We start from the raw sequence: 13,391 nt of genomic DNA, 5'->3' as shown, positions 1-13,391 counted from the left end.
CCCTAAGGTCTTGATTTTGTTTAGATGCATATATATATCCACATTAATCTATACGTGTTGAAGTGTGTGTTGAGATAAAACATAGTTTAAGTTCTGCTATAATCTACTCCAACACATATAGATTAAGGTGGATAAATGTATAGGAATGTCTTGCACCCAGACGGGGCTAGCTTCCAGACGCACATGCCTACTGCGCTTGCTTCACGTGGGGCCCTGCTCCCTGTCCCGCGCTCGCACCGTGTCCCGAGCCCACACCGTGGCCCGCACCGCTTTGTGTCACACACCCACACCGTGGCACCCCTCCACACACATGCGTATGCAAGCAGGCCCAGCAGCTGCAGCAGGTGGCTGTTGTATATGGGTCCCACTACAACATTTGTAACCCCAAGATCTACTTTTGCAACATTTAAATGAAATACTTGCAACATACGTCTGAAACAATTAAAACAATTAAAACATACGTATGAAACACCAGAAAAACTTAGCCATTGTAAAACTTATGCAACATCCATATAAAACACTTTCAACATATGTATGAAACACCTAGAACACTTAAAACATATGCTTGAAACATGTATATATATATGCAACATACAGATTTACTTTTGTATCATCTAGATGAAACATTTGCAACATACGTCTGAAACAAATGAAACATTTGGGACATACACTTGAAACACCATTTGCAACATGTGCAACATCCCGATCTACTTTTGCAACATCGATATAAAACACTTGCAACATACCTCTGAAACATTTAAAACACTTTGAAATAGATGCTTGCAACATGTAGTTTCAATGCAACATCTCCTTGCTGCTTGGGAGAATAGATCCTCGTCGGCGCGTGGAGTTCTATCCTGGTTGTCGCGGGCTGCACGTAGGCGAGTTCCGCCCCGGCCACGGAAAACTAGGTTGGCGTGCGCAAGATGTGTTTGGCGCGCTCCGCCCGGGCTGCCATAAGCTGCACGTGGGCAAGCTCCACACCCGGCCGTAGCGAGCTGGGCAGGCAGAGGCGGAGGTCTTCCTGGTTGCCGCCCAGGCATCTGGCCCCCGTGGTGGAGGCGGCAACGGTCTCCCTCACCACAGGCGGGCGGCGTAGCACGGCCGGTGGAGCTCGTGCGTACGCGGACGCGGGCGTTAGTAGAGCTCGTGTATACGCAACCGAAGGACGGGCGGTACGGTGGGGCCGATGGAATGGGAAAAATAAGATATCAATTTCTTTTCTTTTTTTATTACTTTTTAGATAAACCATGTATACCGATAAAGCTGGCAGACCTATGGGGCGATCCACAGCCCAGCTTGCCGTGTCTTAACTGACCGATGCGGAACAGGCGCCCGCGGTGGAGCATTAGCATAAATGTATATCTAAACAAGCCGAGTGTTTTTATGTCCTGTCCTTATTTTTTACTTTCATTTCATAGGCCGCTGCCTGTTCTTTTGGGCTGAAAGTTCCAGATCGTGGGCTTCGAAGTATGTAGGTATATTTGGCTACTTGGATTCGAGATCCAGCTGTCCATATCAATATTCACTTTATCCACGCTTTTTTATGTTTGTACTATTGAAATTAGGCAAAAGTACATTTTTGAACCTCTAAGTTGTACGTCAGTTCGATTTGGAACCCTCAACTATGAAATTGGGTAACAAATACCCTCTAACTATCAAAATCGGATAAATTTGGTTCTCTGACTGGTTTCAAATATGGTTCTATATTTTCTAAAAATAATAAAAATCTTGTTTAATCTTTAGAATTTTATAATTATTGTTTTAAAATCAGGAAAAAATAGTTCTAGCTTTCTTCTAAACATATTATCTATCCGGTGTTGTTCTATTATTTGGATCTTATAATGTTTTATATAAATAATGAGCATGACTACAAGCAATAAACCAATAGAAATAGAAATAAGTTAGTTCCAAATAACTATATACATATAGAGATCATAAATAGGTAGATAGAATTTTTAAGAAAAAACTATACTAGTTCCAGTTAATTGTGAATTTTTAGAGATCAAATCGGATTTTTATCATTTTTATAATATAGAAAACCAGCCAAATAACCAAATTGGTCTAGTTTTGATAGTTGGAGGGTGTCTGTTACCCAATTTTGTATTTCAAGGTTAAAAATTAGACAAATGCACAATTTAGAGGTTAAAGAATGTACTTTACCCCTTGAAATTTAAGGATCTCTTAGTATGAGTTGCGACGAAATAGTTGTCGGGATTGCCAAGACTTTCATGGATGTTGAGTTTAGAGGAGCTCACGGGGAGGCAACCTGACCATGTGGTTGATGTAGGCTCAAGGTGGCGTCGAGGTATGTAGTGGTATGGTGGTGGCCATTGGTAGTGGAGGACTAGGGTGGAAAAGGGTAGAGAGAAGGGAAACTCGTCGATAACACCATCAGAGCAGCTTTAGCATCGTGGGGTAGCAGTAATGCACCCACTAATGGCGCCACTGAGATGATTGGAGGAAGGCAAGAGGAGAGGGCAAGGACATTGAGGCTGTTAGTGGCGGCAGATGGAACGAATGACCATCAAGCAAACCATGTGGATCGTATGAAAGATCCTTGACGTTTAGCCCTTAATTTACGAGTTCTGTTTGGATCCACCTTGCTAACTATTAGTTGTGTTAGTTAAGGAAAATCAATTAATGGCTAATTGTTAGCTGACTGATAGATAAGACATTAGTTGGCTTATAGGGCCTCAACTAATTTTTAGCAGCTAACTATTTTTTTTTTGACCGAAATGGTAGGAGAATCCCCTACCTTTTTTTTTGCTTTTTGATTAAATGAAAGAATGATATTTACAAGCACAAAATTACAAGGCAGCTAGGCCCAAAAAGAAAAACAACTTATACAATGTAGTTATCTCTCCAAAGATTGAGGGGGGTTTGTCTGCTCGGCTTGGCTTCAGTGCAAACTAAACCAAGTTCCTCCTTGAACTCTCTTCTCCAGATGTTGATGCTGACTTGGCCCTGATCAAAGATCACCATGTTTCATGTTGTCCAAATGATCCAGAAGGCTGTAATGAAGATTTCTCTGAACATTGAGTTTCCAAAGTTGGTTCTGGCATCTATTACCATATCAAGAGGTGGCAAATTCAGGTTCCAATTAATGGGGATGGAGATCTAGCAGTCCTGACTAAAGGGGCACTCAAAAAAGAGATGAAAGCTTGTTTCTTCACATCCAGTACTACAGAGAACACAGCTGTAATCATCTAGTTCCATATCTTTTTTTCTCAAAAGATTTCTAGTATTAAGTCTGTCCCTTAGGAGTAGCCGAAAGAAGAATTTGTGCTTACCCAGATTACTTGATGTCTAGAGCCAAGAGCAGAGGGGAGATGCTTCTGTGTGTCCAATGAGTAGCTTGCATGCCTTTTTGCTACTGAAACTAGAGGGTCCCCAAGAGTAACTCCAACTATCATTGATATTTCCATCCCACACTCTCTCTTTAGCAGCTAACTATTAGTTATATGAAATCCAAATTAATGTAATAATGCATGTAACTGATAGTTTTTCAGGAATACAATTAATATTTCAACCATCTTGAGAAATGTTTTAATAGTATCATAAATATTCTGAAATACTTGTGTGAGTATTTATGCTCACTCATAAATGAATTTCCTATGCATGGATTACTTTCATAATGTCATAAATTTTACTATTGGAGTAAGATTTTCTCTGAAACCGTCATTTATGGTAGGGGATTAATAGTTTCCATGAACCAGCTATAATCTATTTATTAGTTCAGAAGGACATCTGCCTATATATATGCCAAAGTCCATTCTACATCCACGCTCACACTGGCTACACTACCAAACACTCCAAACACACTTGAACTTCGATTTGCATAGACACTCAGGCCAGCCATGGAGACCATGAAGCTTCTGCAAGCTCTGTGCCCTCTCGTTTTCCTCCTCGCCTGCTCCATGTCCAACGCCTCCGTCTTACAAGACGCGTGCAAGTCCTTCGCCGCTAAAAACCCGGACACCGGCTACGCCTACTGCATCAAGTTCTTCCAGGCCGACAAGGGAAGCGCCAGCGCGGACAAGCGTGGCCTCGCCGCCATCGCCGTGAAGCTCACCGGGGCAGCCGCCAAGAGCACCGCCAAGCACATCGCCGCCCTGCGGGCCTCCGAGAAGGACAAGAAGCGGCTGGCGGGCCTCAAAGATTGCTCCGAGGTGTACACGCAGGCCGTGGACCAGACCGGCATGGCGGCGAAGGGCATCGCGTCGGGCACGCCCCGGGGCCGTGCGGACGCGGTGACAGCGCTCAGCGCGGTGGAGGACGCCCCCGGCACCTGTGAGCAGGGATTCCAAAACCTGGGTGTGCCTTCGCCGCTGGCCTCGGAGGACGCCGGGTTCCGGAAGGATGCGTCCATCGCGCTGTCTGTAACGGCGGCGCTGTAGCTGTAGCCATCGTCATATCTGGACGACGTGATGAATTATCTAAGCTAGGGTGTAGAATCCTTTTGGATATGTTCGTTGTATGAGCTTAGATAATTTGAATTTGAACTAATAAACTTTGCAATGTTCGTTGAACTGTTGTGATCATCTCGGGCTTAAGAAAATTGCTGGTCATGATCAAGCTGGATACGTATCAATCCAGTACGTCATTACCTGGGGATGATGCCAATCCATAGATTTGCAGTAAATCCCAGGGCAAAGGAAGTAAGGAACTGACTCCACTGATCGGTTGCAGATTTGCAGTAAATCCGAAGGGCATCTGCAACGGTTGTCGTTGATGTCGCTGGCTAACTGCATTTTATTTGCTAAGACCAAGTATAATAAAAGGCCGTTAGTAGGCTGTATGCTAAGGTGGAAGAGAACAAGGAGAAGTGAGAGGAGAGGTGACCCGTAAGTTTACAGTCAGTTCAAGCACAGGAACTAAAAAAAAATTGTGAGGGAAAGAGATGTGTTTTAAATGAACCAACCACTATACTAGTTGGCTGATAAGTGAACTACAATATCCATTAAGCCAGACCGTATTATTAGCCTGGCTCTAAATTAATATAATCACTGTTTGTACAGCTCCTTCCTGGATTGGCTGTTAGAGCACAACAGACATTTTCTGACCACTCGTATGCTCACGTTTGAGGCTCGGAGCTAGCGATGATTGAATCGCTAGCCGGTAGTTCTTTAATCATTTTATTCTACATCATTTTGAGCCAATAAGGGGGTGTTTGATCTAGTGACTAAAGTTTAGGAGGTATCATACGTGGATATCGTATAGAGTGTTTGGATACTAATAAAAAAATAAATTACATAATCCGTCAATAATCCACGAGACGAATTTATTAAGCCTAATTAATCCGCCACTGGCATATGTCACTGTAGCAACGCATTATTAAATCATGGACTAATTATGCTTAAAAAATTCGTCTCGCAAAACAATCTCATTCTGTGCATTTAGTTTCATAATTAGTCTATATTTAATACTCCATATATGCGTCTAAGTATCTAATGAGACAACGACTAAAGTTTAAGAGATGAATCTAAACACCCCCTAAGTAGATTGTTGTTGGAGAGGCCCTTACGTCACACTGGTTACTGTGAGCATTCTTGAAAAACACCACGCGGCGTGGGTGGGCAGCCGCTGCCTCTGTGCTCCATCCTCCGTCAAGCGCAGCGACGACTGCTTATTGTCAAACAAGTTTGAAACTAGAAATCAAATAGTATGTATTTATAGTTTCATTTGACTTATTTCTTAATCACAACTTTATTTATACTAAAACCTAAATGTTAGGTTAGATCAGCTTATCCTAACTGTGTTTTTCCCTCAATTTATACAATTTTTTAAAAGCATACTTCAACCATTCTAAATTATAAGTCATTTTATTTTTTTTAGAGTAAAAGCATCTCAAGTTTGACTAAATTCATATAATAAAATAGTAACATTTATGATACCAAATAAATATTATTAAATTTTTTATTAATTATATTTTTATAGTATACCTATTTGATGTCATAAATTTTTATAATTCTCTCTATAATTTTGGGCAAATTTGAAATTTTTGTAAAGAAAGTTAAAATGACTTATAATTTGGAACGGAGGGGATATCAAATAGGACTCAAAGAGGCTCGCTGGCCGCCACACGATGCCCATAGAGACAGGGTTGGTTATAGGTTGTGGTGGATGGTGGCAGCCTCTAGTTGAAGCCTCGAAGATGTGAGATTTGTTGTTGTGAAATTTGATGGGCCCCTGTGGTTTAGCACGGATGGAGATGGACCATCGTTAAGTGTTTAAGGTTTTGATTCAGTTAGCATGTATTTCCTTCGGAGGCGATCCAGGATGGGACGATCCTGTCTCTTTTTTTTTATGGAATCATCTATCTTGTATTTGGTTGATATGGACAAGTTCATTCTAGTTTTTTGTTTGGTACGATGGGATGAACGATGTCCTTCGCATCATTAGCCTCTGTTATCTATGGGACCTGTATCTCATTTGTGGGGACCCATATGTCAACTACCCATACAAAAAAAATCTATGCATAATGTTAAAAAACTAAAATTTCTTGAGTTTGTCACTCTTTGTTTCTTTCCCTCGCCTCCAATTCTCGCTCACTTATTTCCGGTTCCTATGAAATCTGATGGTCCCTTATGGTTTAGTATAGATGGACTATCATTAAGCATTTAAGCTCCCGATTCAGTTAGCATATGTTTGGTTCAGAGACGATGCATGATCATCCCATCTTGTATTTAGTTATCATGGACAATTTCATCCTAGTTTTCTGTTTATTACGAGAGATGGGACTGAATAGGATGAAGGATGTCCTTCACACAACTAATCTCTTTTATCTGTGGGACCTGCAACTCATTTCTCGGACCCATATGTCAACTACCCATGCAATATCTTTTTTCTATACCTAATATTAAAGACCAAAATTTTCTTTAACTCTCCATTTTTACACACTCTCCCCCGTCGATCCGTTCCTCACTCACTCATTTTTTATTCCTCGGTTTGTCATTCTCACTTTCATCCTTCTCGCTTTGAGTTTGTAGCTACAAAAACCTTTGTTGGTGTTGCACCACTCATTTCTTGGCTTGGCCAACTCGAGTCTATTGACATCATGGCGCGCGTGTGTGGGCATGTGGCTGCACATGTGTGGACGTATGCTTTGCCTTCCATCTTTCTTAAACTCATAACAGATACACACAATAGTCATCTATTTAAGTCTATTTCACTAGCATTTATTTGGAGTTAGTCGTCTTGAAATTTATTTAATTTAAGATTAGATCAACAACAATTAAATCCAACAGAGATAGCTAGCTTCATTATCATTGGCATAAGCACCGTGCAACAAACTGTATGTCCTATTACAACACAAGGTGTGTTTGCTAGTACTATATTAAAAAAACTCCTTTCTCAGTAATTGCGTAGTCTATTAAAAATGACGATCTCAGATACAATATGTATAAACCTATCATACTGGTTGAACCAAATAGCAACAGTGCGAACAACAACCATAAGACATGCTGAAGTAATAGTTTAAATCATGGCATATGCGTACCTTTCCACCCTCGCTCCCGTCGTATCACACTACTATACTCGTACCTTTTGCAGCCGCGTCGTAACCCACATCGCAGTCTAATTTTGGCCTCGGCAGTAAGTTGTCGACAGTGATGGTCATAGCATTCATCGTCACCATCTGGGACCAACTGCGGTGTACACTAACACGCCGATTGGTTTATGATCCGTCCGTGATTAGGTTCTTACTTCAGTCGCATTGGAGCACGACCCGATTGTGGATGTACACTAACACCGCCGCATTGGCAAATGTTCCGACTGTGTCGAAGGTATCAAAACCGTCGTGTGGGCACATCAACCGCCTGTGTAGTGGTCACTAGCACCGTTGCCTTGTACGTCGACCCGACTGTCAGTGGTGCGGGTTCACTGTCGGTTCAACGGCCGAGACGCCTGTGTAGAGGTTAACACCACTATCGCTTTAGCGTATGATCCGCCAGTACAAAGACATGGTCACCGTCACCTTGCACCACGATCCGCCTTTGATGATCATTTAGTCAGTGTTGGGTTACTAGAGGATTTGGCGGTGATATACTTTTGATCCCTGCCACATCATACCTATAGTGACGGTGACAGAATTTATCCCGTTTCACAATAGTTACTAATTCAGTTGGGCCCTTAATAGCTTGATGAACATAAATCATACAGATATATACTTATTAGATCCACAAATCATGTTCACAAACAAGAGAACTTTTTACAATAACAATAGACGCTACCATAACATCTTTTCTCAACTGATGTCCTATCACAAGTGGTACATAGAGCATACTAAAGATACTGATCTATACAGACTTACATAACAAAACGACGTAGTTGTGCTCCTTATATGTGGCACTCCTGCTTGCAAGACAAAATGAATATAATTAGTGCATCCTTCGGATTGGTAGCCAATGCACCATGGAACCCCTCTTATTCATCTCTGATCCACAACCTGAACAAAGCAGCAGAATTAATAATATTAAACATACCACTCGTTTAGTTAACAAGCCAAAATTGGTCCTATACATACATAGAATGAAAACAACTTGCCTACCTGAACAAAGGCTGTCGTGACGACGAAATGCAGGAAATGTACCTTTACAGGCTCTGCTAATGACTCCATAAAAAAGAGAACATAAGGAAGATAGTAAGGCCTGTTCATATAGAAATGCCCTCTTGATCTACAAAAGCAGATGATACGGGTATGGATGACATGAACCTTTCTGTGGTTCATGTCATATGCAATCAATGTTCTATCCTTCCCAATAAAGAAAATAAAATTCCATTATGGGTGAACTGTAATCACTCTATACTCCTCATCACAAAGTTTAGAACCAACTTTAATATTCATGTGTCCAAATAGTTCCTCCGTGTCCACAATATGCTTCAAATTCCAGTTATTAGTACCATAATCTTCAAGTATACACACTAAAAGCCAAGACCTATTGCAAAAATCAGCACAACACACACACACAGGTGACCCTAAGCTTGATGGATGGACTATTTCAGCACCACTTGGTTTACAAATTGTCCTGCATGTCTTTCCCTCCATATCCACAGTAACTATCCCAGAGTACTCAACCATGTGCATAAAACCATTAAGAAAAACACTTCTCAATTTTAAACGTATAACAATACTACCCTCGCCCCATTTAAATTTCTTAAAGATCCATGCTGTAGTTTTAGATGAGTAGATCTCCACACCTACACACGCACCATCCACCTCAACAAATTCAATCACATAGAAGTGCGAGGACGTTGGTTCAAAACCTAAGCTGAGCATGACCAACAGAACGGATGCTACGTGGCAGTACATGCCATTTGTCGGTCGTCGGATTGCAGACAACATAGCGATGTAATCCATCAGGCCCAGCACACCATCAAAGAACGAGGCCATTGCAACAATCTAAGACTAGGACTTTTTTAAGGGGGAAGGGCAAGAAGGACAAGGAGGGTTGTTCACCGATGATGCTGGTGAAGTGGCTATTGCCCTTCCACTAGCTGCCATAGAAGAAGTCGACTGATAGTTTAGTGAAAGCTTCTTATGTTGATAGTAGTCAGAGATGACGCGTCTCCTAGGAGCGACAGACACACTTGCAGCAGCACAAGGACCGGGCGGGGAGGTAGTTGAAGATGTCGACAAGCACATCATTTGAGAGGCTTGTCCACTGCGTTCCTCAAGTTGTAGGCCTCCTTCATCTAGGAAGGACACCACCAGCCGAAGAGATGAGGCCGCCCTACCAGTGGAATTACATCAATAAACATTAGTAAGGAGATGAGTTTCGAGGAGAAGGGGTGGCGATGCAAGTAAGGCCTTATTACACTTGCCTTTGGATCTCACGGTGCTGAGCATGAGTGGCAATGCCGATGACAGTAGTAGTTCGTGTGCCGATGGATCTGTGCGGGCAAGCTGGCGATGTGCACCGGCACAGAGCAAGAGCTTGTAACACCCTCGGTGTTACATTGTACTGTTCTTGCTAAAACACTGCATGAGCATCTTACTTATGTGCAAATGTGTATAACAGGAAGTATAAATCAATGTACGACACTTGAAACATTTATATGAAACAAGAAACAAATGTTACGTTTCATATCACATAATATTGTTTAGTATTTTAACCGAATTTTTATCGAACAAAAAAGCTATAGAATGATTATGCGAACTTTGATAGAGTTGGTAGTACGTACTTCGTAGGCAATGATGAAATATGTGTGGTCAAGGACGAGGTTCGCTAGCTAGCATATCAGGAGGCTCGGAAATTTAATTCGACGCGAAACCATCGCGGTTTGTTCGTTTCACGTTAAATCCGTAATTGGGTCGACGAAGCCACCTTTGGCAATTTTTGTAGAGCGATCAGCTTAGGAAATGGCACGATGTCCTGGCTTCAGTCGATAGCCCTACTGCACCCTCTTGCGTATAGATGATTTGGTTTGGCGTTTGGACCATCGGGTAGGAATTGGCAACAGCTTTAAAAAGCATGCCTGTCACATGGTTCAGCCAAGCCGGCGTCAGCCGCAGTCACCGCCTCTGCCTGGCGTTGCTGCTGCCGCTGCTGGCTACCAACTAGACCTACCGAGTCGGCCACGTCGCCACTGATGTGCTCGTGCGAGCACGCCGCGCGAGCCGCTGCACTGGCTGTCCCGGCCGCTGCCTTGCCTTGGCTGCACTGCGCTCTGCACTGGCGCACCGTGAGCATCTTCGAGCCGGCCGCCATCGTGTCTGCGCGCGTGCACCCGTGTTTGGCCTGGCACTGTCGGTTTAGGTCCCTACTATCTGTGTTGGCACAGCGCGCTTGGCCCGGCCATGACTGGTGGCTCTGCTTCCCCTTCTGCGTCCGCTATGGCTGCTGCCCACGTCGCGTCGCTCGCATCGCGCGCTGTCTGGCGCTGTCATCCAGGTACTGCTCCCGTTGACGACGGCAGTGCGCGCGCGTGGGCGTGTCTAGCTTGTCGCGTTCTCACGTCTACGCTCAAGGCCACGCTAGGGGCGCCGGTCATTTCACCTACAAGGTCATCGGCCGGCCAAGCCACGCCAAGCAATCAAATCGAGGCACTGCCCCTTGTCTATGTTTTGTGTACGTGTGGTGGTCGTGGAAGGACAACGTCGCACCAAATCGGTCTCTGTGGCAGAGGTACAAAGGAAGGACGCCATTTTTGGAATTCTGTCACCGCCGGTCGCCATAAGTCTTTAGAGCACGCCACTGAAATTGGCCTCAACCACTCCACCATTTTCTAATTAACCGTGCCCTCTACTAGCCCAAATAGTTGTCATGTGAGTGAAGTTGCCCTGGCTTTCGTTCAGCCTTCAGCAAGGTGAGACGGGGCTTTTCCCTCACGGCGGTCCGCCATGGCTGCCAGAGCGGGCGCATGACCAGGGCATCATGGGGTGCTTCATTGTTTCATTTAGGCCGTGTCATGAGTAATTGTTGACTGGGTATCGCGATCATGCAGTGGTTTCGTCGACGAAGCAGCGGGTCACCGAAGACGCCATCACTGTGCTCGCCGGGAATCAGCGTGATCCTCTATTCATGGCCAACCGTCTTGCTGAGTCTCGTGCCTTTGCCTAGTCCGCCCGTCACACCACTGGTGAGGTTCTTTCACTCCTAGAGTAGCTGGTCAACTCGATTAAGGCAGAAGTTCGCCGACGCACGTGGCCGTTCCCGGCGGACGTCAGTAGATGCCATTTTCATGGCCAACACGATTGAAGGTAGTAGCAAACCAATTAGGACTGCTACTTTGTTTAACACAGCCTACTGGTGGTCCTCGAGTAGCAATTGAGGCATTTGAGGAGGTGGTTTCGCTGGCGTCGGGCTACCGCGGCCAGTCATCGCCGCGTCATGTGGCCACGCCTGCGTGGCACGCCATTTTGGGCGTATGTTACCTCAATCCACTTCGCGTAGCACGAGGAAGCTTGTGGGGTTGCTGGGCTATGCCGGCGGGGTTAGTGCTCGCCGGTGTCTGGCTGGGAGGTCGTGGCTCTGTTTAGTTTGGCCAGGGGCGTCGCTATGTGAATTTGAAGTAAGCGAAGGGGTTAAGTGCGAGAGTCGGTGAGAGGAGGGAATAGTGGAATGGACCGTGTTGTCATTTGATGAGAACCCAAGGACTCTTTGCATATTATGGCGCGCGCACGGGTCTGCTTTCCCGTGGGCCGCTGGCGCGCGTGGGCCGCGCCTAGCTGGGCCGCGCCGGTGTCTTCGCGCGCGCGCAGGCGGGAATTTGGTTTGGGCTGAGCCAACGCTAGGTGGGCCACCAGCTCGAAAGTTGTTTTCATTTTTCCTAGCGAATTTGTTAACGTTTATTCAATTAAGTTTTCAAGCTGAACTTTGATAATTTATAGTAAATTGTGTAGTGGTCCTAAAAATAGTAAAACTAATTTTGTTAGGTTTGCAAAATTATCATCTACTTGTTATTACAATTTGGTTACAGTTAGCCATGACGATGGTAGTTTCATAAATGCAAACTAAAGGGCTTAGTATTATATAGATTAATAATTGTAGGAATTCTTGTGGTAAATTGGTAATAGTTTTAGCTATAAAAATTTATGGTAGACTCACTAGGTTGGTATATACTTGCTAGTAAATTTCATAGTCCTAGAGTAGGATGCTAGATGGAGTAGCTATTACCCTTGTTTTATCGTATATAGCGTAAATCGGTATTAGGAGTAAGAATACCTGTAGTTGCTATAATATTAATGAATGTCATATTTCAAACTTGTTATCGGTAACAATAGGTAGCTTAGCACCGTGGTCGGTATCACTAGCTTAGTAGTTAAATCGATGTATTTTATTTTAAGAGTTGCGGTTGTTATATTCCTAAGCATTGCATCATCATTTATGCATGTAGATCACGAGCTAGGTAGACTTTGTGCCCATCGGCGAACCTGGAGTACGATGAGGTGATCGAGGAGTACTGAAGAGGAGATCCTCATGTAGGAGGGAGCCCTAGGAGCCTATTGGTGCTGACCCTGCTGACCCATCGCCTGCCCAAGGCAAGGCCCCGGTGCATAACCCCTATTTTAAATGATCACTGAATATATATTTATAATGTGCATTTAAGTTACAGGCATTTTATGGAAACTACATGCATAAATATATCTACCCATGAGTCCTACTAGCACATGTCGAGTAGCTGCTATGCTCAGGATATCGGTAGCGTGAGTAACCTGCCGTTATTCGCAAATAGGTAATAAAATATGATCACTCATGATAAAATGGTAAAGGTAACATGGTGACCAAGCAGGGATATGGTTTGAGTATTGGTGGGTGTAAGGGGTTGTGTCCTGCGTCCAACAGGGCATAGCTCGGTTACACTTTTTCTCTGTCTATGTCGATTAAGGACCGGTCGTTGCATATGACTCTAGGCAAGTCACAGATTTATTGTTCTGAGCGCATACT

General features: G+C 43.9%; 1 protein-coding gene across 1 annotated transcript; it reads left to right on the top strand.

The window, feature by feature from the left end:
• Positions 1-3,869: 3,869 nt before the first annotated feature.
• On the top strand, positions 3,870-4,400 carry LOC136491229 (putative invertase inhibitor). Its single transcript, XM_066487472.1, has one exon. The coding sequence runs from the start codon at positions 3,870-3,872 to the stop codon at positions 4,398-4,400; it is 531 nt and encodes a 176-aa protein (XP_066343569.1).
• Positions 4,401-13,391: the final 8,991 nt, after the last annotated feature.

Source organism: Miscanthus floridulus, chromosome 11 (genome assembly GCF_019320115.1).
Source record: "Miscanthus floridulus cultivar M001 chromosome 11, ASM1932011v1, whole genome shotgun sequence".
Lineage (NCBI taxonomy): Eukaryota > Viridiplantae > Streptophyta > Magnoliopsida > Poales > Poaceae > Miscanthus > Miscanthus floridulus.
Note: the sequence above shows the minus strand (reverse complement) of the source record. Positions and strands in the feature narration are given on the sequence as shown.

Coding starts and splice junctions, on each gene's coding strand:
- LOC136491229 (XM_066487472.1), top strand. CDS start 3,870: ATGAAGCTTCTGCAAGCTCTGTGCCCTCTCGTTTTCCTCCTCGCCTGC.